At 28.8% G+C, this 25,357-nt stretch overlaps 1 protein-coding gene across 1 annotated transcript; it reads left to right on the top strand.

Annotated features, from left to right (window-relative positions):
* Positions 1–7,118: 7,118 nt before the first annotated feature.
* Positions 7,119–16,982, top strand: LOC124938773 (protein HUA2-LIKE 2-like). The gene is made up of 12 exons (XM_047479277.1): positions 7,119–7,578; positions 8,006–8,082; positions 9,624–11,849; positions 11,992–12,463; positions 13,440–13,548; positions 14,216–14,325; positions 14,412–14,599; positions 14,680–15,124; positions 15,511–15,913; positions 16,021–16,173; positions 16,472–16,514; positions 16,599–16,982. Exons 1-11 carry the CDS (start codon positions 7,453–7,455, stop codon positions 16,495–16,497), a joined length of 4,335 nt encoding a protein of 1,444 aa, XP_047335233.1. The 5' UTR covers positions 7,119–7,452; the 3' UTR covers positions 16,498–16,514; positions 16,599–16,982.
* Positions 16,983–25,357: the final 8,375 nt, after the last annotated feature.

A 25,357-nucleotide genomic window follows, 5' to 3' on the forward strand; every position in this document is an offset into this window, starting at 1 on the left:
CAATTGCGTTGACATTATTTAATATTTGCAACTGTCTTCCTGTCGTGGATTTTGATATATTGAGTAATTCATATGAAATCAAAGTTTATATTCTTCAAAGATTTTGTTTCCATGTAATAATTCTTTCAAGGTTAATGATAATGTTATTATTTATTAATTTTTTTTTAAATGAAAAAATTATTATAAACCAATTCCTAGTTAAAGTGTTTCGAATAAGTAAATAGTGTTGATCAACTCTCATTTTTTTTTTCCTAATGGCATCAAATTTTCATTTAGCTTTAGTATGTATACAAATAAAATAAATTATATGACCTCCTTTGAAGTCTATATAAAAAATCAAAATATTAAGAATTTTCATTGAAAATTAACTTAATTTATTTCAATTTTTTTAAATAATTTTATATATTGAGCTACTTACAAGACAAATTTAAATAAAAGAAATAATAGCTCATAATTATATATTGAAAAAAAATAATGAATTTATGTGTTTTAAGAGTGCATTGAAAATCTTAAAATTCTATTTCCTATTAAATTTTCAATCCAAATAAATTTCTTACAATTTTTAATAATATTCTCATTTCCTAACATTTCTCTTTTAAAAAATATTTTATCTCCTTATTTATTTCTCAATAATATATATATAAATATTATCTCACTTCATAATTATATATCTAATATTTCATATATATTTTAAAAAATTATGTATATAAAAAAAATTCAATATCTTTATTTATTTCTTAATATATATATTCTATTACCTCATAATTATATATTTATCACAATATACAAATATATAATAAAAAAATATTTATATTTTTTTCTTTATTTATTCGATTATAAGATTGTAACGCTCAAAAATCGACTCTTCTCGAGAAGAGTTTTTAATACTCAAAGGTCGCGTCTAATAACTTTTTTTCCTCTCGAGTCTTGAGTGAGACGAAAATTAAAACGGTAGACTGGACTATAATACATTTAAAAACGTAAATTTATACTAACTTTGACTTTTTTAGATTCAACGCATTTTATAGATTATGTTTTTGGTTCGGGATTTGATTACACATTACAAAGAGTTATCGCGCTATGTCTGACGTTGACACATTACCGTCTTTATTTTAAACTCTTGGTAATTTAAAAAAATATTATTCTGCACCTTATTTAATTATTCAATTTTAGGACATGCGTCTAAAAATAATAAAATAAAGATAAGTGAACCCTAAAAATTGAGGATAGGAATCCTTCCAAACTTGATGCGAGCAGTCCTTTTTTTCCTCTGCATTTAGGGGTTGTTTATATAGAGCATCCCCGAAGGATCACAACCACTTTGATTTTTTTATTTCAAAAACTACTTTTCATCATGATTCGAGTTTATCTTTTGATTTGAAGTCTTCAACGCTTTATCGTCTTGTGGAAAATGCTCATAGTGGATGACTTTGAGTAGTTTTTTTTCATTTTGAAGATTTTGATATTTCATTTATTTTGGAAAATGTCTCAAGTCCATGATTTGCGGGCTTTTTTTCATTTTTGGAAAATGCCCTTAGCATTTGTCTAGGGTTTTTTCACTTTTTTTTCTTTGGTTTTGCATTAAGGCGTGTGCCTTGATCTCTCTCGTTTTAAAACGAATTCCGGATCAAAACATGTTCGGAGTCTCATTTATAATGTCATTTTTTTATTGTTTCAAAAGGAGTTCGATTTTTCTTATCTTTTTTTTTCTTTCGACGTAAAGGTCTTAAAAAATGCACTCAAATTTGTGTTCTCGCGAATATTTTGAAAAGTTTTCTTTTTGTAAACGATAATTTTCTACCCAAACATCATTTATAACGTCTTAACCAAGCTTCCATTTTGCGCCACGTGCTTTGTAATTTGTCATGTTTCTTTTATTATATTTTTTATCGTGAAAGTACTTTTTCGAGTGTCACCAAACATCGGACTAAACAAAATCTCTAAAAATTACGTTTACATACGTAAAATGTTTTTCTTGATTTAAAATAAATAAATTAAAGTGGTGACTCTAAAATCATCCGGTTAGCATTTTAAGATTAAAATTTTAAAATAACATTTCTTTAATCAAATTTATTATTTTGGTTCGTCATATTTTTTTTTATGAAAATTCGAGAGTTGAGTAAATTATGAGACTTTGATTACTGAATAAAATTTAAAAAATGATTTGCCTTAAAATATATTTTAAATTATTTTAAAAATAATCTTTTAATTAATTAAAATAAATAAATATGTTTCTACGTAAAAATATAACTCACTACACACGAATGCCATACACCAACTTTCGCCTCACAAAATGCATATTAGTTAGAGGGTGAGTATCATGTGTCTAGGAAGATTTTTACTTCTAAAAAAGAATTAAAATTATTTTCTTCATAATATTTTCGATAACTTTTAGCCTTGTAGGTCATTTTTTTTCACCATTAAAATTTGAGTTGGTGCTGTGTTTTATTTGGTGTGACTTCTTATTTAGCCGGATCATATTTCATTTCATATTTTTATAATCCGAATAATTTTTGAGTTGTTGGTAGGTCGTTTGTTGGTAATACCTTTAGATTGTCTTCGTCATCATATCGAGTTTGTGTTCGTCTCATTTTTATCATCAAAATAGATTAAATTATCAAATTTGAAGTTATTTTTTCATTTTTTCAATAAAGAGTCATTGAAACTGATATTCAATTGAAGGTGATCTTACATGTCACATTTGATCATTTATGTAGATTTATCTATTATCACTTCAAATATTTTTTCCGACGTTGCTTACCAAATCTCGATCAAAAATAGTTTTTACTAGCATTCAAATTATTTGGTAGAGATTCTTCCGATACCGTTTGATTAGTTTGTTCGACTTATTTTACATCATCACACATCGTTAAAATCTTAAAAAAGTCGTTTGTTGTTAATACTCTTAGATTGTCTTCGTTATCATTTATCGAGTATGTGTTCGTGTCATTCTTATCATGAAAATTGATTAAAATATCATATTTGAAGTTATTTTTCATTTTTTTAATAAAGAGTCATTAAAACTGACATTCAAGTGATCTTAAATGTCACTTTTGATCATTTATGTAGATTTGTCTATTATCACTTCATATGATTTTTGTGACGTTAATTACCAACTCTCGATCAAAAATAATTTTTACTAGCGCTCAAAATATTTGGTAGAGATTCTTCCGACACTTTTTAGTTAGTTTGTTAGACTTATTTTACATCATCACTCATCGTTAAAATCTTAAAGAACTCGTTTGTTGCTAATACACTCTTAGATTGTCTTCGTTATCATTTATCGAGTTTGTGTTCGTCCCATTCCTAACATCAAAATAGATTAAATTATCAAATTTGTTTGAAGTTATTTTTCATTTTTTTTAATAAAGAGTCATTAAAGCTGATATTCAATTAAAGATGATCTTAAATGTCACTTTTGATCATTTATATAGATTTGTCTATTATCACTTCATATAATTTTTTCGACGTTGTTTACCAACTCTCGATCAAAATGGACTGAATTAATGGTAAGGGGTCGACAATGATGGAATTAAGTGCAAAATATTGAAAATGTGATTCACAAAATTAACAATGAGAGTTCGATTATGGAATAATATATTGGTGATAAATATTTAATGAGATGGTTGATTTGTCGAAGTGAGGTAAAATGTCGGTAATGATAAGATAAATTGATAAAATGCTCAAAAATATGTAACGAGATTAGTAAAATATTTGATAGAGTTTCTGACACTTTAATTAGTTTGTTCGACTTATTTTACATCATCCCTCATCGTTAAAATCTTAAAGAAGTCGTTTGTTGTTAATACTCTTAGATTGTCTTCGTCATAATTTATCGAGTTTGTGTTCGTCCCATTCCTAACATCAAAATAGATTAAATTATCAAATTTGTTTGAAGTTATTTTTCATTTTTTTTAATAAAGAGTCATTAAAACTGATATTCAATTAAAGATGATCTTAAATTTCACTTTTGATCATTTATATAGATTTGTCTATTATCACTTCATATAATTTTTTCGACGTTGTTTACCAACTCTCAATCAAAATGAACTGAATTAATGGTAAGGGGTCGGCAATGATGGAATTAAGTGCAAAATATTGGAAATGTGATTCACAAAATTAACAATGAGAGTTCGATTATGGAATAATATATTGGTGATAAATATTTAATGAGATGGTTGATTTTTCGAAGTGAGGTAAAACGTCGGTAATGATAAGATAAATCGATAAAATGCTCAAAAATATGTAACGAGATTAGTAAAATATTTAATAGAGTTTTTGACACTTTTTAATTAGTTTGTTCGACTTGTTTTACATCATCTCTCATCGTTAAAATCTTAAAGAAGTTGTTTTTTTCTAATACTCTTAAATTGTCTTCGTCATAATTTATCGAGTCTGTGTTCGTCCCATTCCTAACATCAAAATAGATTAAATTATCAGATTTGTTTGAAATTATTTTTCATTTTTTTAATAAAGAATCATTAAAGCTGATATTCAATTAAACATAATCTTAAATGTCACTTTTGATCATTTATGTAGATTTGTCTATTATCACTTCATATAATTTTTTCGACGTTGCTTACCAACTCTCACTCTCGATCAAAATGGACTGAATTAATGATAAGGGGTCGGTAATGATGGAATTAAGTGCAAAATATTGGAAATGTGATTCACAAAATTAATAATGAGAGTTCGATTATGAAATAATATATTGGTGATAAATATTTAATGAGATGGTTGATTTGTCGAAGTGAGGTAAAGTAATGATAAGATAAATTGATAAAATGCTCGATAATATGTAACGAGATTAGTAAAATATTTGATAGAGTTTCTGGCAATTTTTAATTAGTTTGTTCGACTTATTTTACATCATCACTTATCGTTAAAATCTTTGAAGTCGTTTCTGTCTAATACTCTTAGATTGTCTTCGTCATAATTTATCGAGTCTGTGTTCATCTCATTCTTAGCATCAAAAGATATTAAATAATCAGATTTAAAATTATTTTTCATTTTTTTAATAAAGAGTCATTAAAACTGATATTCATTTGAAAATAATCATTTAGGTAGATTTGTCTATTACCACTTCATATAATTTTTCCGACGTTGCTTACAAACTCTCGGTCAAGAATAATTTTTACTAGTGCTCAAAATATTTGATAAAAACTATTTCAACATTGTTGGATTAGTTTGTTCGACTTATTTTATCTCATCACTTATCGTTAATAAAAAATTTGAAATCATAATGAAAAAATAACGAGTTGTATATTTTTTATTATAATTTTAATTATCGTAAATTTGTCTTATCATTTATTATTGTTTTGATTTTGTTAATGTAATTTTGCAATCTAATATTCTTATACATACTCTTTATTTAAAATAATAATAATGATTATTTTTATAAAATAAATAAATAAGTTGATTATTTTATAATTTTTTAAATCAAAGTATACAAACTAATTTATTCAATTTTTTCTAACTAACAAGATTGGTTTTAATTTTTAATAAAATTAATATTTGTTTTAGTAACAAATAAACTTGTTATTCAAAATGTAACGAAAATAGTTAAATTTAAGATAATTATGTACAAATTTATGAAATTAATATTTATACTTTGTGAGTTACTAACTTGCCATAAATAATTAATTGATAAACTAAATCACATACTGACTGAATTATAATATAATAAACTATTTTTTTTTCTTTTCTATGTTCATAGCGAATTTATCTCAGTTGTTCAAAAGGCGAATGGAGGTAAGAACTGAGGTGCCCTTAAACCCACACCTGACTTTTTTAACATTATATATATATAATTAAATAAATAAATAAATTCAGAAATCTGACTTCCTCTAATTAATTCTTAATTTTCTATAGTTCCTTTACAAGCTAAATCCCCTTGATTCTTTTATATATGCCCGATATCATTGATTCCTAACCAAATAATATATATTATTTTATTTCACTACTTCCATATTCTATTTATTATTTCCATTTAAATTAATAATATTTATTTTTCTAATTTTCAATGATGTAAAATCACTTATAATTGATTTTATGTACGTGTATAACCTTGTTAATTTATCAGTTAACATTAATTATTATTTTTTAATATTTTTCTATCATTTAATTATTTGATGAAAATATTTACTTAGTTTGTTTTCTTTAGTTTTGTAATTCTTATATTCCAATTATTCGATAAAATACTCAAATAATTAAGTTTATCTTAAATATTAATATAAACATAATTTGAGAGTTGAACAGTCAATTATTTCGTCAAATTAGTGAAAACCCTCCACGCCTATTAGCTCTAAAATTCAAAATCAATCTTCAAATTTTATACTCTAACAATTAACATCATACTAGTGAAACACGACAAAATTGTTTCCATGTTATAAACTTGATATAATGTAGAATTTGAAAGCTTGTACACTTTTTGAGTTCGGTCAACTATTCATAAATAAATATTTATGTTATTTTGACTAGATTGATTATTTTTTTTTTACCACTACTCCTGTGCGAGAATTTTATACAATAAAGAGGTGAATAAGAAATTTCGTAATAAAATGTAGGATGACTTTATATTCAACTAGATTTAATTAAGATAAAGTCTATTTTAGATGAGTTTTATGTTTTAAAATCTTGGAAACCTTAACTTAATGTCTTATATATAAGGTATATAATTTATTATTTAAATTCAAGTCCAACCGAACTCAAATTCCTAAATCCGTCCCTGGTTGTTCACTAATATAAACTTATAATAAAAAAAAGTTACTTGAATAATTTAAATAGTTCCCATTTATTTTTTCCTTTTCTATGTAAATAACCCTAATTTGTATTGAAAAATAATAGCTTTAGGTTGGTGACCTAGTTTTTTTCCATCTAATCTAAATGTGCAAAATATTGGTAAAAAAAAACTAAAAAAAAACTGCTAATTTGTTTGGCTCTAGAAATATATTTTGCCAATGACAAAGGAGGGTTGGTATATTTCAAAATCAAAAAGATTTTCCAAAAAAAAAAAACCAGCGCAGGTTAGATACATACTTATCATCAAAAGCGCAAATTAGTAAAAGCATTGGAAGAACAGGCGCCTGCGCCGTATTGTGCATTATACAGACTTCTTCTTCTTCCCCTTCTATCACAAAACTGAAACCAGCTCTCTCTCTTCTCTCTTTCTCTCCCATACCTAAAAAACTAGGGTTACAAACTTCAAATAACTTTCCTACAGAGGCAAAACTTCTAACCTACGTTGCACTTGCTGAAATATTTATATATTTTTCTGTGAATTAGGGTTTTCGATGCCGCCGGCGATTGCACAATCAATCCCGTTGCTCCTTTGAATTGTTTGTTTTGTCAATGCCTAGACGTCCACGGCTGGATCTAAACACTCAGTACCTAGGAACTGCTTCCTCTCTGTTCAGAGAGGCTAGCACTTCGTTAGTCCAATCGTAGTTGTGGATGGCGCCAAGTAGAAGAAAAACCGGAAGAAGGTCGACAGCAGCTGCTGCTGCTGCTCGCCGGCAGTGGAAGGTTGGCGATCTCGTTCTTGCGAAGGTCAAGGGCTTCCCAGCTTGGCCTGCAACGGTATGCATGTGATCGATTCTATATCTTGAAGATAAACGTTTTTGCTTTATATAAATCTTTTATAACGTTCTTTTGTCTTGTAAGTCCTTTAAGTTAGATGGTTTATAGTATATTCTTTTAGTAATTTGATAGATCTGATGTAAGTAAACTTGATTCTCATGAGGCTCCATGGAAATATATGACATAGAATACTGGAAGTTCAATTAAATAGCAGTAGACCATAGGGATCTGTCTGTCACTGATTCAATCCTTTCGTAGTTTGATGCAAGTTTCAGGTTGATTATAAAAATTGAACTTTGGTAGTCCAAGTCTATATTATTGTTATGTATCCATGTATGTTATATGTATGGATGCAGGTTATTTATCTTGTAAAAGGATCTTATATCCATGTAAGTTAAGTATAAGAATGTTTCTATTGCAATGGCAGGTAAGTGAGCCAGAAAAGTGGGGTTACTCGTCTGATGGCAAGAAAGTACTGGTTTACTTCTTTGGAACTCAGCAAATGTAAGCATTTCTTGATTTATCAAGTTTCCTCATCTATTTATTACATGATATATATGTCTTCTATATCAATGGTACACCGCTGCAGTTAGTTTTGTTGTTATATCCTATAACATGTATCAATTTTATAGGGAGGAATGATGTTTGAGCTGATTATGCTTGAGGAAAAATATTACATATTGATTCATGGTAGCAATCTTTGCTCCTCTTACTGATGCTTGCATTTTATTTTATTTTTGTTGTATTGTATTCTTTTCCATTAGTAACTGACTTAATGACCTTCATTCTGGTGCTTGGATGGAATGTTAAATCCTTCATATTTTCTGCTTTGACGCAAATATCAGTTGGATGATGGAACAATCAATGATATATCAGGACACTAAAATCAGACTATTGAGATGATTGGCATTCTATTATATACTTATTATGTATTTGTATGCTCCTTAAATTAGTTTTGTCCTATGAGTTCCTTATTTAGTAGCTTTTAATTAGAAACTGAACTATTTATTTTTGAAATCTCATGTCCTTAGCTAAAGAACATAAAATAAATAGAAGTCTAAAGAGGGGTATTCTTTTCCTAAATTCAATAATTGTCGTTGGAAGATAAACGTTTACCAATGCTCAGTGCTTTTCCCTTGATATGTTAAATCATTATCAAGAATCTGGATTTCATTGTTAGTTGCCTTGTCAGATCTCATTATTATGCTGTTCCCTCAACCTTGCTGGTATAAGGGTATTATGGTTCTTCATGCCAATCTAGGAATGCGTTATGTTTTATGAGCTGCCTTTTACTTTAGTGTAATTAGGGCCAAAAGAAAACCTCTGATTCACCAATGGCTGTACAGGATCCCACCTTCCATCTTATTGTACCCAAATTTGAACACTGGTTTATGTGAAACATTTTTACTTGTCTCATTAAATGGTCAATATTACTAATATCAACACATTGATTAATGGTTTAAACAGTTAGTTTATATTCTGATGTACCAGGTTCTACATTAATATTTACTTAACACAGGTTGGATACTGCATCATATTGAATGATTAACCTTTTACAAGGTTCTCAAAAGCAAGAACTGAACTATTGATTGAACTTGCAAGAGATCTAGAAATAGGGAAAGTATGTTTATATCATCAAGGAAGACATTGAAATGAAGTTCGAATATCTATGTTAATACTCTATCTAACCAAGTCTGCCTTTCTTTCCCTTTAACATACCAATAACTGTGTTTTCCTTTGATTTAATAGGGGACAAGCCCATATTACATTTTACGATACTTGGAAAACGAATTCTAGAATCTCTTTTCCTTTCAATTTCCTATAGCTTCACTCAAGTGCTATGGAATCTCCAACATGGACTGAGTTAGAGATTTTTTTCTCCTAATACATTTATCATATCTCCTTTCAGCTCACTTAACCAGATTCCTTGAATGGATAATGTGTGTGTGGAATACTGTGCACCCTCGTGAATGGTCACATTAATGCTGGTAGGCTATATGTTGACATATATAATGCTAAGTTTTTTTGTTTTGTTTTGCTTGCAGAGCCTTTAGTAATCCTATAGATGTTGAACCATTTACAGAGGAGAGGAAAGAATCTCTTCTCACAAAACGTCATGGCAAGGGTGCTGATTTTATACGTGCAGTGCATGAGATAATTGATAGTTATGAGCAGTTGAAGAAAGGTGAAGTTACTTCTAACTCTGTGGATAATGTAACATGGAAAAATTCAGGAATCTCTGAGGACAATTTAGGATTGGAGAATGAGACACCTGATGTGGAGCTTAGTTCCTGTGGAAAATCTCCTTTATCTGTTGAAGGTAAATGGTCAAACAATGCTGTTGAAGATTCTGTAGGGACAATTAGGGAGTCTGACAATTTGCATGATATAGATACAACTAGAGCCCCTAAGGCGAAGAATCAGGGAAATGCATATTTTTCAAGAAAGAGATTCAGAGGTGTGCAATTAAATAGCTGCCCCTCACTGAAAAAGGTCACTGCTCCTAGGTCTTCTAGATCTGGAAAATGCATATTATCACCTGGTAATGATGGTAAAGCTGCTGCAGACATACCTTCATCAGCTTTACGTGATGGAACCAGAATCAATAGAGTGTGGGAATCACCAAATGTTAATGGCGAGGAGACAGATCCACATGCCATGACATTAAATGGTAGTTCTAAAGAAAATGGTGCTGAAAACTTGACAGTCCACTCTGGCTGTAAATTACAGCAGATTGAGCCCGGTATTGAACATTGTGTTGAGATAGAGTTAAACCAAAACTCTGTTCTCGTGGCAGAGGCTGTTGTTGTTAGAAAGAAAAGGAATCAAAGCAGAAAAAGAGCAATCATCGATGCTTCTGATGCTGTTGCCAAAGTAGCTGAGGATACAGAGGTGGAAGTGCGTAGAACTGGTCAAGATTTTCCTGATGTAAGGTCGACTTCACTAGACGAAGGTGATGAGCATCTTCCACTTGTGAAAAGAGCACGGGTTCGTCTGGGAAGATCTTCATCCAAAAAAGAGGATCTGGATATATCTACATTATTAGAAGAGAAATCATCACTTATTCTAAATACTGATCCTGGGCATGTTTGCACGTCTCTCACTCACGATGTAGATTACAATGTGGTTACAAAATCACATATAGGCAAGTATGATGTAAGTGATTCAGTGATACCAACTGTATGTTCTCAGTTTGCAGTTGATCAGCTTCAGGCCTTGGATGACAGGAGCAGTGCAAAGCTGGGTTGTTTAGTAGATGGCGAGGCAACTTTGCCTCCATCTAAGCGGCTCCATCGAGCTTTGGAGGCTATGTCAGCTAATGCTGCTGAAGGCACTAAATCTGATGCGTCATTACCCATGAAGACATGTATATATAGTAGTTATTCCAACAAGGGGTCTCCTGAAATATCTCTGGGTGGTGGAGAGAAAGGTTCTGCAATGGAAACTTTTGATCTTAGTAATATGAATGCTTCTCAAGGTGTCAGTACCGGGGTCTCTACTAGTTCTGAGCTGCCACTGCTTGAAGAAATGGCACACTGTTCCGGAGAAGAAGTAATTTGCTGCAAACATGTCAGCAAAAATGGTAACCATAATAATAAGTTGTGTGAAGAAAGGGCTCTGGAGATTCTTGAAATTGTCGATATGAAAAGTCTTTCCCTTCCATCATTGGGTGAGTCAAACGATAAATTACTGGGATGCAATGAAGGTTCACTTGAACTGTCGCCTTCTAAGCGTAGAGGGCAAGATGAATATATGGATAACCACCATAAAATTGAGAAGCCTCTGGAGAATCTTGAAAGTGTTAATATGAAAAGTCTTTCATTTCCATCTTTGGGTGAATCAGTGAATAAGTTACTGGATAACCACCATAAAATTGAGAAGCCTCTGGAGAATCTTGTAAGTGTTGATGAAAATATGGATAACCACCATAAAATTGAGAAGCCTCTGGAGAATCTTGAAAGTGTTGACGTGCAAAGTAATTCTCTTCCATCATTGGGCGAATCAATGTATAAGTTACTGGGATGCAATGAAGTTTCACTTGAATCACTGTCGCCTTCAAAGCGTATAGGGCAAGATGAAACTATGCATAACCACCAAAAAATTGAGAAGCCTCTAAGAAAACCTGATACTTCACATGATTGTCAAATTGTGTCTGATCCAGGATTAAGGGATGAAGAAATTGTTGAGGGGCTTCCAGGAGAGGGTAACTTTTCAGCTACTACAAGGCCTTCAAATTCTCCTGCTACTGAGATTAAAGAAGCTTATAAAGTGTAAGATCTTGAGCTATATCTTGTAGCTGATTCTTCCAATGTTGTCAATCATTCAACCTTACTATGTCATTTCTTTGTATTAGATTTTTGTAATGTTCATTAGATGTTAACCTCATCTAGCTAAATGCTTTGTTGTTCATAGGTTTCATGTTACTGGAGATATAAAACAAACACTTAAGGGTTCACATGTTATTACCTCTCCAACTACACTGAAGGATATAGAAGCTGCTGAATGTCTCCAGAACTTATCCCTCTCTGCCTCCATTTCTTTGGATAATACAGGTGACAGGGATATATCTGGGCAGGGGTCATCATCTTCCATGACCAATAGGTTGGGTTCCATTGCATGTGAATCTCCGCCAAGCACATCGATCTGTAATGATTACACTGTAGAAACTGATAGAATAGTGGACAACACGGGATCTTGTGTTTTAACTTCTCATGTGCCTCACATCAAACCTAAAGATGCAAACAAATGGAGTAGTAAAACTGAGGCAACTGCCGCACTGGCATCCTTTGAGGCTGCTCTTGTAACCTTAACAAGGACAAAGGAAAACATCACTGGAGCCTCACGGATTGCTATTGACTGTGCCAAGTACGGCAATGCTTTTAAGGTACACACACTAATTGCTTCTCATATATTATTGGTTGGGTGTTGTTTCTGCATATGCTTATAGCTTTTAGGGTAGTACTATTTATGGAGACAAATTCCTTGCTTTTTAAATGTATGCTTATAAAAAAATTATAATATGGTTTAATGACAGGTTTTTAGGATTTCAAAAGAACCCATTAAGTATTTTAGTCATTTCCTAATACTATTTAGAACATCTCCTTAATTTTTCCTAGTAGAAATGTTAATGAGTTTTGGGAGATGCATAAATCAAATAGGCTGTCGAGGTATCAAGGGTGTTCACACCATTGTTATTGCTATTACTAAAAACATCTTAAAAAAGAGTACCCTGTAATACATGCTTGTATTTTTGAGAAGGAAATTTTGACATAGATCAGTCACAAAATCTAATGTTCCTTTAAATGTCAAATTGCTACTTTTAATAATAAGTTGTACGGAAAAATTTAAATTAGTAAACCTGTTTATAATGCAAAAGCTAAATTAGGTACTAGATATTTATTTTTTGAGGTGGATGGCCCATCTGTGATTTGAGCTTTATATATATTTATTTTATTTGTGTTTGATGTTTCCACATGTACTCAAGTTAATGGCACTCGTCAAAAGGATTATGTCCCATAGTCTCTTCAGGATTAATTTGAATTATGAATACACTTCTGTATACTGAAGTTAATATTTATTTAAATGTAATTCCATTTCACTTGTAAGAGACCTTGTATGCACATGTTGATTTGTTTATTTTATTGTTACATTGTTCATCCTCTAATCCAGTAACACCTAGCTCTAGCATTAAATTACTTCAGATTGGGCTTATAATAAATTTCATAGTTGTTGAAGCTTGTCCCTCTGCATTTTTTAAGCCTATGTTAGTCAATCATAATTGCTTGACTGGATTTCATATCCATTTATTTTCATAAATTTTACAATGTTTATTTATTTGTTATTTAACTGCTTGAAATTAGGTGGTTGAAATTATTGCTCGAAATTTGGAAACTGAACCAAACTTACATCGAAGAGTAGACTTGTTTTTCCTTGTGGATTCTATTGCGCAATGTTCTCGCGGTTTGAAAGGTAAGCCATCTAAGTTTATAACTCACTGTGATTCCACTCTTTGAATCTTTTATACTATTCTTTTTGCATGTCTTTACTTCTTTATAATTCCAAGGGAAAAAAGAATAATCTTGCTGAACTGCTGCAGACACTTTTAGTTTGGATAGTCTCACTTCAAAACGTAGTGTTTTGGTGCTGACATTTTTTGTAGACTTCAATGGCCTCTTGTTATTTCACATTATCACTTTTTATATATTTTTTTGAAAGTTTGTATTAATAAAGTTGTCACGAAGGCGACTTCTCTTAATACAATGACGGTCATACCAATTCTTCAACACACATTATAGCTAATTATTCTATAAGAAGTTTAGTTTTTCTCCGTTGGCACTCTCTATGATTTTGGGCATTTAGGTCTTAGCACCATCATCTGCCACTAAACTCTTTCAGTAATGTCTTTTATCTTTATTCAGTTTGATCTGGGTGCTAATTTAAAACTTTGTTAGTCTAGGTATTGATTTTATTATCTCCTCTCTTAGCTTCTGTTAAATTAGACTTACCTTTAAATGTAATCAAGTGATTATTCACCTTGTTAAGTACATGTCCGTTGCACATGTTTAAAGTATTCACATAGTTACATATATATGCAGTCGTACACATGTTGAATATGCTTAAATTTGTCTTGGAACAGGTGAAGTTGGTGATATATATCCAGCAATCCAAGAATTTTTAAAACGCATATTGTTGGCTGCTGCTCCTCCTGGAAGTAGTACACTTGAAAATTGCAGACAGTGTTTGAAGGCAATAAATCTTCTTTTTACCTTTTACTTATATATGACATCCCTTTCTGGACATGCTTAATTAGTTTTCCGTGTACTGCTATTCAGGTACTGAGGCTATGGTTGGAAAGAAGGATTCTTCCAGATTCCATTATACGCCACCATATCCGTGAGCTCGAATCTCTCTGTAGTTCCTCTTCTGGTAGTGTATTCGCTAAGCGTACAATGAGAACAGAAAGGCCTTTTGATGATCCCATTAGAGGAATGGACGGAATGCTTGTAGATGAATATGGAAGGTGAGACTTTTTTTTTAATTTTTTTTTTACACATTTGTTATCCCAAAGTGCAGCTGGTTGAGTCTGGTCTTGTTATGCAGCAATTCAAATTTTAAGCTTGCGGGATTTTGTATGCCGCCTATGCTCAAGGATGAGGAAGATGGAAGTGACTCTGATAGCGGTGATTTTGAAGCTGTTACACCAGAGCATGAAAGTAATTCTCATGAAGACCGAGAAGTTATAATGCCAATCACAACCGTTGTAAAACATACTTGCGTCTTAGAGGAAGTTGATGGTGAGCTTGAAATGGAGGATGTCTCTCCCAATTGTGATGATGAGATGGTCATTAGCAACAACTCTGGCTTGGGTCCTTTGAATGCGGTGCATCAGTTTGACAACAATATTCCCCTTCCTTTTCTCCCTCCCCTGCCTGTAGACATGCCACCATCCTCTCCTCCCTTGCCAACATCTCCTCCGCCTCCACCTCCACCGCCTCCAACTAGCTCAATCCCAGTCCCTTTTGATTCCAAGGTCTATGTGGGTCATGTAAGTGACCTCCCTATTTTTTACCAGACTTGTTTAATTTTCTCATGTTTTATTTTGTTTCATGTGCCATTCTCATCAAACATTTCTATAAAATTTTATCTCTTTTGATTGAAAGAATATTTTTTCAATGTATTTTACTGGAATAGCCTTCAAAATAATTTTTAAATATGACTGCCTCTTGTTTCATGAACATTCCCATTGAGTCCTCCTAAAATTGTCCAATTAATTTCACATATATGATTTTACTGATAGAATTGCATTTCAATGTAACTGAATATGATTTGCACCTTTAGTTGCATGGATTTCTCATGGAGTACTCTTAAAATCTTTTGAATGGGTTTTGTTTTTATTAAAATGTTAAATGTTTCCTTGTGACGATTGTGCAGAATATGGCCTCAGTGAACCCAGAATCATTGCCCTTTCATGCCCATGAACACAGAGAAATTCAGATGCAGCCCTCTGTACAAGGTGCCTGTACCTCTAGTGTATTTAATGGTCAGCCAATTCCCAATCTCCATATGCAGCAGCAGCATGTCAATGGGATCCAAGAGAATAATGGGAGCAACAGTTTGCATAATGCCGGTTATCCAATGCATTCACTGCAGCCTGCACCATCAAATCAATTCTCTTATGTTCACTCAGATCAATGGTTGCAATCTCAGAGAGAGGTTCCATGTCCTTATCCAGGCCCTGTTGGGGGAAACTTCTGTAATGAATTTGATAGGAGAAACATGGGTCCACATGAGACTGGTGGGAATAACTGGAGATTTCCAGCTCCTCCTGTTACAGGTATACACATTTTTGTTAGTTGTTGATTTGATCATTTTACACACTGTTATTATTATTATTATCATTACAAGTTGTTGCATCATCTACATATTATACTGATTGTTCAGGTGGATCATATGCTCAACATTATCCTGGTCCAGTTTGTGATCCTCCAAACGAGCAAAATCATGGGTGGGGTTTTCCTCAATGGAACGGAAACCACCAAGATTTCATGCCTCATAGACCACCTCCTGAAGGACCCATGCCTGTTCCAATCAGAGGTGTGCATACATATTCTTGTTCCATTAGTCGTTTCCCCCTTTTCTCTCATTTTTTTTGCGAAATTATCAAGCCTCTTTGAAAACTGATATTGTCACAATTTACATTACAATCACTAGAGGGTCACCAAAGTAAAATGTATATTTTTAAAACTTTTTTCTCCACTATTTAGATTTAGATTTAGATTTAGATTTTTATCATTTTACTCTTGCTATATAATATTGATTATTGTTTTGTATTGAAAAGGATGGTTGTTAGGAAATTGTTTTGACCCTTGTCATTTTTTTATTGTGTTTGCAGCTCCATGCTTTTGGCAACCTAGATGAGTGTTGTTGCACTTCTGGTAAGTCATTCTCTCCTTATAATAATATGTTGAATAAATAATCCAGTGAATTGATATCACTTTCACTGTGTTGTATGATTTAAGGTGTGCAACTCATTTCCTGCCGCTTTTTTTCCAAATAGTTCGAGAGAATCTTGAGATAGAGTCACAGGATGTGTCTGAGGTTAACAATGTCTATTAACATATTATACCGAAATCTCTTGTATATATGTGTTCTATTGCTTCCTCGACAAATATTGTTGTGGATTGCTGTTTTAGTACCTATAACTTATTGCATTGACCACCGATTTTTTATATTTTTATTTTAGAACTCTTGAATTAGTATTGCCTGAAACTCAACATAGATTTTGTTTCCTTTTCGTTTTTGCTCGACTGGATTTGTATCCTTTTCGAAGCACCTTTACTTTTATAGGCTTATGGTTTACTGTAAAGATGATTTATTCTTGCAATTATATACCATATGATGCAATCAATATTTTCATTTCTAGTATGAAATCATCATTTGTGTAGAGAAAAGAAGCTGTGTTTAGTTCTTAATATGGTTTAGCTTGATATGGCGTTTGGTTTAACCTAATATTTTTTACTGGGTTGTATATAATTTATGAGGTTATTTTTAAAATTTATCTAGCAAATTAAACATATTGTAAGTTGACAAAGTAGGATGAAATTTTTTATTTGGCAGAATGTATCTCTACTTAATTATTTGTATATCAAAATAGCAATTAACTCTTTTTTTTATATATATTTGATTTTATCATAGTTTCTTAAACATTAAATTTAGGTCCTTAGTTTCCCATTGTGGATATATATTATTAGTAAGTAAAAAATAATTTCATTAACTTATTAGGTTTTAATATGTCTTGTCTCTTTATTTATGAATAATATCTTTAATTTTGTTTTTCTACCATTTTTATTATTAATAAAGATGAATTATAATTATCATTGTTTAAGGGTGTAATTAAAACCTATTGATATTCAAACTCAACAATTCAGTTTGATAAACTAACCTGATTCATTTCTTATATGGGTTGAAACCAAAGAATAAATATCTTTCATAATATTTAACAATTCAGCTAACTAGAATGTATATTTTTATAACTAAATTTGATTTATAATGCAATTTATTATTATTGTTATTAATTAAAAATAAATATAAATTTTAAGATACATTTATATTATTTAATAATAAATTTTGACAGATATAAAACTTAACAAATTAAATAATAAATTTTGACAGATATAAAACTTAACAAATTTTCTAACGGGATTATTGTGAATCCACCTAACAGGTTTCACATATCACATTTTAATTAAACTCAAAAGATTTAAGGGTAAAAGATTGGTTATTCAAGATAAAACTGATCAAATTATTAAATAAAAATATTTGTCATGTTTAACTCAAAAGATTTAAGGGTAAAAAGATTGGTTATTCAAGATAAAACTGATCAAATTATTAAATAAAAGTATTTGTCATGTTTAACTCAAAAGATTTAAGGGTAAAAAGAGTGGTTATTCAAGATAAAACTGATCAAATTATTAAATAAACGTATTTTTCATGTTTAGACATTATTAAAACATTTAAAACCCGACATAAGCTCACAGTGGCGAATTTAGAGCCAGACTTCAATGGGTGCTTAAAGAATATATTTTTTTACTATACAACACTTATATAAAAATAAAAATATAATTAATAATGATAATAATAAAGATACAAAATCATGCTGATACTAATAAAATATTTGTCCGTTTACAATTCAACTACTACTAGAAACAGATAATTGAGTTCTTCGGGTGTTTATTTGTTGAAAATTTTGTAAATTTTGTTTATTTTTAATTGTGGTAAACATCTCTCGATATATACTACCAAACTGTCGTTCATCAAGTTATCACAAATTCTATTACATAAATCAGTTTTGATAATTTTTATTACAGAAAAGGCCGTTTCAACCGAAACAGTCACTAGTAAAATCAATGCTAACTCAATCAACTGATATACCAATATAAAAATTAAGTAGCGAATAGTTATAGATCTTTATTGATTGACGCATTACGGGAGTCTAATGGTAGCGGAAAGACGAGGATGGTTTTCCAGAAGCAGTTGGCAAAAATCTTCAAGAGTTGGCCTTTGAAGCTTTTCCAGCTCCAGGTTAACTTTGACTTACGACTGAGAATGAGTTGAAGGAGAAGTCGTAGGCCTAGCCCAGACCTTAGGCTATTTCCTCTTTTCAAAATGCATGTAAAAAAAAATTAATATATCTCAATGCTTCTCAACCGATAAATCCCATGCAGAATCTCTCTCTTCAATAGATCATTTTTAATCTTTCTCTCACACTCTCACACGCAAGAGAAAAGAAAAAAAAAATGGTGTAATTTGTTATTTTTCAAGAAAGAATTCAAATAAGATTTACTCAATCTACTCAAATATATTTATTTATTTTCAAAATTTTATTCAATTCATGTTTTGACGGACTTGTTTGATAGTTTTTTAATTAAAACAAATCTTGTTTGATGAAAAAATAAGTTACTTGAGTTTTAAAATGTTGAATTACTATAATATATTTTTATTTGTAAATTTTAAAATAAAATAAAATAAATATATTTTAATATTTTGTGTAATTATTTTGAAAATTTGAATAATTGAAAATAAATAAGATATAATATGTCAATATTTAATATATAAAAACTAATATCATCTTAGAGCTGTTCTAATGTTTTGCTTATTTGTGGTTGTTTATTGATTTTTTACTAAAATATTAACATACTTTAAATTGGTATAAAAAAGTTCAATTTATGCAAACTAAAAATAATAAGAATTAAGTTTATTTAGCGAACTTAAATTACAGAAATTTAGTTAAAGAAGGAATTGAGAAAGTGAAAGATATTATATTATATTAAATTATAAAAGTCAGGGTGCTTAAGCCCGCGGCACAAGTATGTTGTGTCTTAAGAGTTTTTTCAAAAAATATTAATTCTTATAGAGTTTTTTCAAAAAATATTTAAACCACGAAATATATTAGAGTTATTGTCTTAAGTGATTTTTTCATTTTATTTTTAATTTTTACAAAAAGTTAAGAAAATCAGTTACATTTAAAAATATGTTTTTAATAAATATTAAGAATAATAAATTGTTATTAATAAATCAGAATTAGATATTCAACTATATTAATAAATCATTTATTTTACTTGGATTAAACATTTACTTATATCACTTCTTTTAACTCCCTTACATGTAAATATCAAGTTATAAGAAATGAATATTTTAATATTTTGTATAATTATTATTTAAGAAAAAACTGATCGAGCTATAAAATAGCTTAATAAGGCCATGGAGTCTCCTCTCTGTGACAAATATTAAAATGTTAGAAATTATTAATAAAAGAACATTTTTAAAAAAATATTATATCACAATCATGATTTAGAAAAATCATTCATTTACATTAAATATTTTTTTTATGTAAATAAATGAACCAAAACAGTAATCTCTAACAAGTTTGTAAAAAAATAATTATTCTGATTAGAAATATCTTTCAAATTTGATTTCAAACAATTTTTCAATATGTATTAAACATTAAAATTAAAGTACCTCCTGTCTTAATTAACTCCTGACTTCTTTTTCTCCATCCAGACATGAAATGCTTACAATGTTACATACCAAAATAACATCATTTTTAAAAACCTTCATCTTATATTATTTGGAACCCTAGATGGCTCTATGACTAATTTTTCATTTTTATCAGCGCGGGACCTGAAACAATGTCGTGCCTAAATCACTGTAGTTTCGTGTTTGTTTAATTTATTTTTTCGAAAGATATGTTTAACAATGTCAAATATTATCATTTGTGTCTTATTTGATTTTTATTTAATTTTAAAATAAAAAATAAAAAAAATAAGTTACTTCTTTTTTCTTTCTTTATTTTAACAAATATTTATAATAAATATAAAAAAATATAAATTGTTATTTATATATCAGAATTAGTATTCAATTGTATTAATAAATTGTTTGTTTTACTTTAAACTAAATATTTACCTATATCACATTTTAACACTCTTTCTTGTAAATATCAAGCTATAAGAATTGAATATTATATTTTGTATGATAATTGGTTAGAGAAAAACATTAAATATAATATGTTTAATAAGGTCATATTCTCTTCTCCATAAGTAATATGAACTGTTTGAAGATATTAAAAGTTGATTTTTTTTTAATAAAAGATTATATTATATTATATTTAGTTAGTCAATTTACTTTAATTTAAAAAAATTTAAATAAAAAATTATTTCGATAAAACCTTAAAATAGTTAAATATTGCAATTAATTTCTATTGTAAACTAGAATAACCTTCGTATATACTGAAATCCACCAAAATTAATACTAATGTATTTGATAAAATGGTTAATTCGATTATAATAGTATATAAATAGTATGTATCCGCAAAGGCAACACTAAATATACAAATACAAATAGATCCTAATCAATAAATGAGAGAATGAGATTTACTTTTTTTTTTTTTTTTTTTTTTTTTTTTTTTATATATGTGTCCCTTATTTTATTTTGAAGATAAATTATTTAGACCGAGCAGTCTGAGTTCGGTACCGAACCCTCTAATCTTGACCCATGTTTCCGAGCCCTAGTTCAGATTCCGGTCATAAGGCCTATTTGGTTCCACTTTTCAAAATCCAAACTTATTTTTGTAATTTTGGAACCCTAATTCATTTTCAAATAATCCCGAAAGGTCAAAAAATGATATTTAAATATTTTCGGGATATTTCCTAAATCGATATTTTGGTTAAGGCCCTATTTGGAATTTATTTTTAAATTCTAACACTTTTTTGATATTTTCAGGGTTTTTACTCAGTATTATATCAACGCAATTGTTGATACGCCCTTTTAAATAATTTTGTATAATTATTTACGCAATCTAAGCCTATTTTTGTTTAGGACCTCCATATTACTAATTAAAAAAATGTTATAAATATACTTTAAATAACCAGACTTTGTTTATTTAAAAAAAATTAAAACCGTCTTTTGACGGGTGCAGAGGACATAGCGCGAAAACTCTTTCTCGAGCGTAACCAAAAATACGAACCCTTTACATAAATTATGGTAAAAATACGTTTATACACGTATCATTTTATTGATTTTCCTAAAATTATTTTCCGACTCTAATTTTAAATAAATAATATTTTAAATTAGTTATGTTTAATTAATTTAAAACGGGTTTTAACCAAATTATTATTTGATCCCCAGATTATTAAAATTTGAATAAAATTAATTATTTTTACATAATTAATTCCAAAGCTCTCAGGTATTATTTTAAAAGTCTTTTAAAAATAATGTTTTCTTTTAAAAGAAGCATAACACGCAAATCAAGGTTGAAACGCATCGAACATCGAGCTACTAGCGATATTTCCTATATTGCCACGTGTTCACGACACGTGTTAAGCTACAGAAGGAGCGATTCATGGGTGTTAGAATCAGAATTCTCATTTTTAAATCGTTTAATGAGTTTCTCTTTTTTAGAGTTAATAATTGGGGTGAACATAAAATGTTTACTCATAGATTTTCTTGAGTTTTGAAATTTCTGTTTTAACATGGTCGGTTTTGTTTTAACATGGTCCGTGAGACTTTGAGAATTAATAAAAGAGAAGCACACACGATTTTGGTAGACTTCATGAATTTAGACTAACCGATACCCATGCATTTTTTTGAATTTAATTTCTTGTTTTCTTTTGCAATGCGGAATATATCAAATTAAAGAGGGTAAAAATAAGTAGATTTGTGACACATTTGTCCAAATGTGTATCACCATGCAAGCATGTGATCCTAATTAGGCAACACTTTTTTTCTCATCGATTTTTTTTATATATATTTTGTTGTGATGGAGTAACGACCAAAATGTAGTTTTAAGAAAAAAAGATGCAAGCACTACTCACATTTTGGTTTTATATATAAAAAAAATTATTTTTAAGAGTTTTCTTTATATAGAACTTGAAGGATATTTTTTTACGAAATATGGTGTCTTCCTTTTTACCATGTATACGTGATTTGACATATGTTGGTTTTTGTTGTTATTACACGAGTCTGGATAACATCTAGTTTTTGATTTTCTAAGGCTTTCAAGGATAAGAGAAAATATATCCACCAACAATGTAGGTAGGTACTATTTCAATTGGAACTTCACCACTACCGTCACCATGACTCCAAACAGGCAATCCCAGATTTTTCCTAGGTACCTATTATTTCATCGCTCATTCAGAACTGAATGCAAATTGTGATATGCAAAAGAAAATAATCAATATGTGTGGTTGCACAAAGCAGAGTATATGTTACTTTCAAATTAAAAGGGCGAAATGCCTAAAATATAGAATGGTGCACATAAGAAAGTGAATTCGGGTTTTGTAGCCTCTCCTTATGTTTCTTTTCTTTTAGGTTTATGTGGTGTAAAATGTCATGTCTTTATTAGGCAATATATTGTTTCGAATCAAGCATCACATCCCCAGTAGAGTCGCCAATTTTTGTACGAATTGAAATATGACCATTTCAGACTCCGACTTTTTTTTATTAGGTTTCGTTTACGAGTCACGTCACCTAATTTGACTCCTTGAAAAATTATGAAAGTAATTTATGTTTAAGTTTTTTTTTTGGCTTTTTAGCCTTTTTTTAATTGTAACTTTTTTTCAATCTTTTTAGTTTTTGGCTTTTTAACTTTTCTACTTGTTTTTAAATATTTTTCTTTGGTTCGGTGCTTTACGTGCGAGAAAGGCATCGCCGTTGTGGCTCGCACGCCCGTCTGAAAGGAAAGGAAAGGACGATCTCTACTACAAAATTACTAGTTTTTAGACATAGTTGCCTCTAGCACCACTTTATTTGAAGGAACCTTTATAAAATTATTATATTTTAAAGACATCATCCTTAATGTAAACTCCCAAAATCATCGTCTTCCACCTTACTCGGTTCAGAGTTGGAGCTCTACTCAATTTTCGGCTAAAAATGAAATAAAAAATTACCAAATGTTAAACAAAATCAAGTACTCACGGACAAATAAAGATAATTATGTGAACTATGATAAACTAATAATGAAATTATCCTAATAATCAAAGAAAGAAAATGGTTAAATTGGATTTATTAATTATATTTATTAATTATAATGAGTTATAGAAGATCCAAGTCTTATAATGTCTTAGAATTTTTTTAATTTTTTTAATTTTTTTAATTTTTTTATTTATTATATTCTTCTTTTATTATTTTACTTTTTTTTTTTTTTTTTTTTTTTTTTGTATATACAATATAATCTCAACTTAGGCCTCGTTCTCTTTGGGTTTTTTTAAAAACCCATCCAAAATCAGTTTTCCAATCAATCACTTCTCAACAATCACATCACTCATTTCATTAACCAAAATACTAAAATACCCTCTATTTTAAATTATTATTTTTTATTTTATTCATATATATCAATACCTTTTAAGTCTTTTTACCAAAAATAATCATCACCTCCTCAAAATCATCACCAATCATTACTTTTTTCCCTCTCTAGGTTTTTTCAAAAACCCCAATCCGAACAAGGCCTTAATATATTAATTGTTATAATTCCTTTTTTTTAAATAATATTTTCTCTTTCAAAATAAACTATTAAAGTAATATGTGATAATACATTATTTGTTATACAGAAAAAATAATAATAATAAATATTTTATAGATATAATTTTAATCATTAAAACATAACTATTTTAACTAAAATTAATATAAAAAGTTAATAACAATTATATAAGTGAATACTTTTCATATTATTTTAATAGATATTTTGTATTTTAGTTTTATAATAAAATAATAATATAATTATAAATTATATTACATATATTAATTATTAATTAAACTAATCAAAATATTATATTAGAGAAAAATACACTCATATTTAGTAATTTGACTTTATATATTTAAATAATACAAATATTAATATATATATATATATATATATATATATATATATATTTACATAATCTTAACTAAAATTATATAAAATTATTTTTTATATATTAAAATTTGGAGAGAAATAATATTAATTTAAAGTTATTTTTGACATATTATTTAACAATAGTTGAAAATATATTAAGTATTTTTAAATATAATATTTTAATTATTTAAAGAAAAATATTTAAATTGAAATTAATATAAAAAATTAAAAGGATAAGTAATTAATAAAAAAATAATTATATTTTATATTTGTGTATAGAAGATTAAAATAAAAATTAATAATAATATGATAAATTCAAATAGTTAAAAGAAAAATAATTAATTGAAATTAATATAATAAATTTTAAAATGATAGTTAATTAATTAAAAATTAAATTATGTTTTTAGTATAATCAAAATAAAATAAAAATTATATATATTAAATTTTATGATGAATTATGAATACATAATAATATGATATATATAATCTAAATATAAAAATACACAAAGTAAACATCTAGTTTGTACCATTACTTAAATTTATATTTTACTATTATATGATTATTTAGTAATTGTTAAATTTTACTTTAGGTAAAATAAATATTAATTAAAAATTAAAAAAAATCATCTTTAACTTATAAATTAAGTAGGTTTTAACTTCACATTTACATTTGTTTATTTATTTAAAATCTCTAAAAAAAATTTTATAACAATATATATATATATATATCAAAATTATATGACAAAAATTAAGGACAGATTTATATTTCGAGTTTATGTAGGCTTGAATTTTTTTTGGTGAGTCTTGAACAAACAATAATAAAATTAGGAATAAAATTAGGGATAAAATAAAAATAAATAAAGGTAAGTTAAAAAAAAATTAAAAAAAAGC

The sequence above is a fragment of the Impatiens glandulifera genome, chromosome 5, assembly GCF_907164915.1.
Source record: "Impatiens glandulifera chromosome 5, dImpGla2.1, whole genome shotgun sequence".
Classification (NCBI taxonomy): Eukaryota; Viridiplantae; Streptophyta; class Magnoliopsida; order Ericales; family Balsaminaceae; genus Impatiens; species Impatiens glandulifera.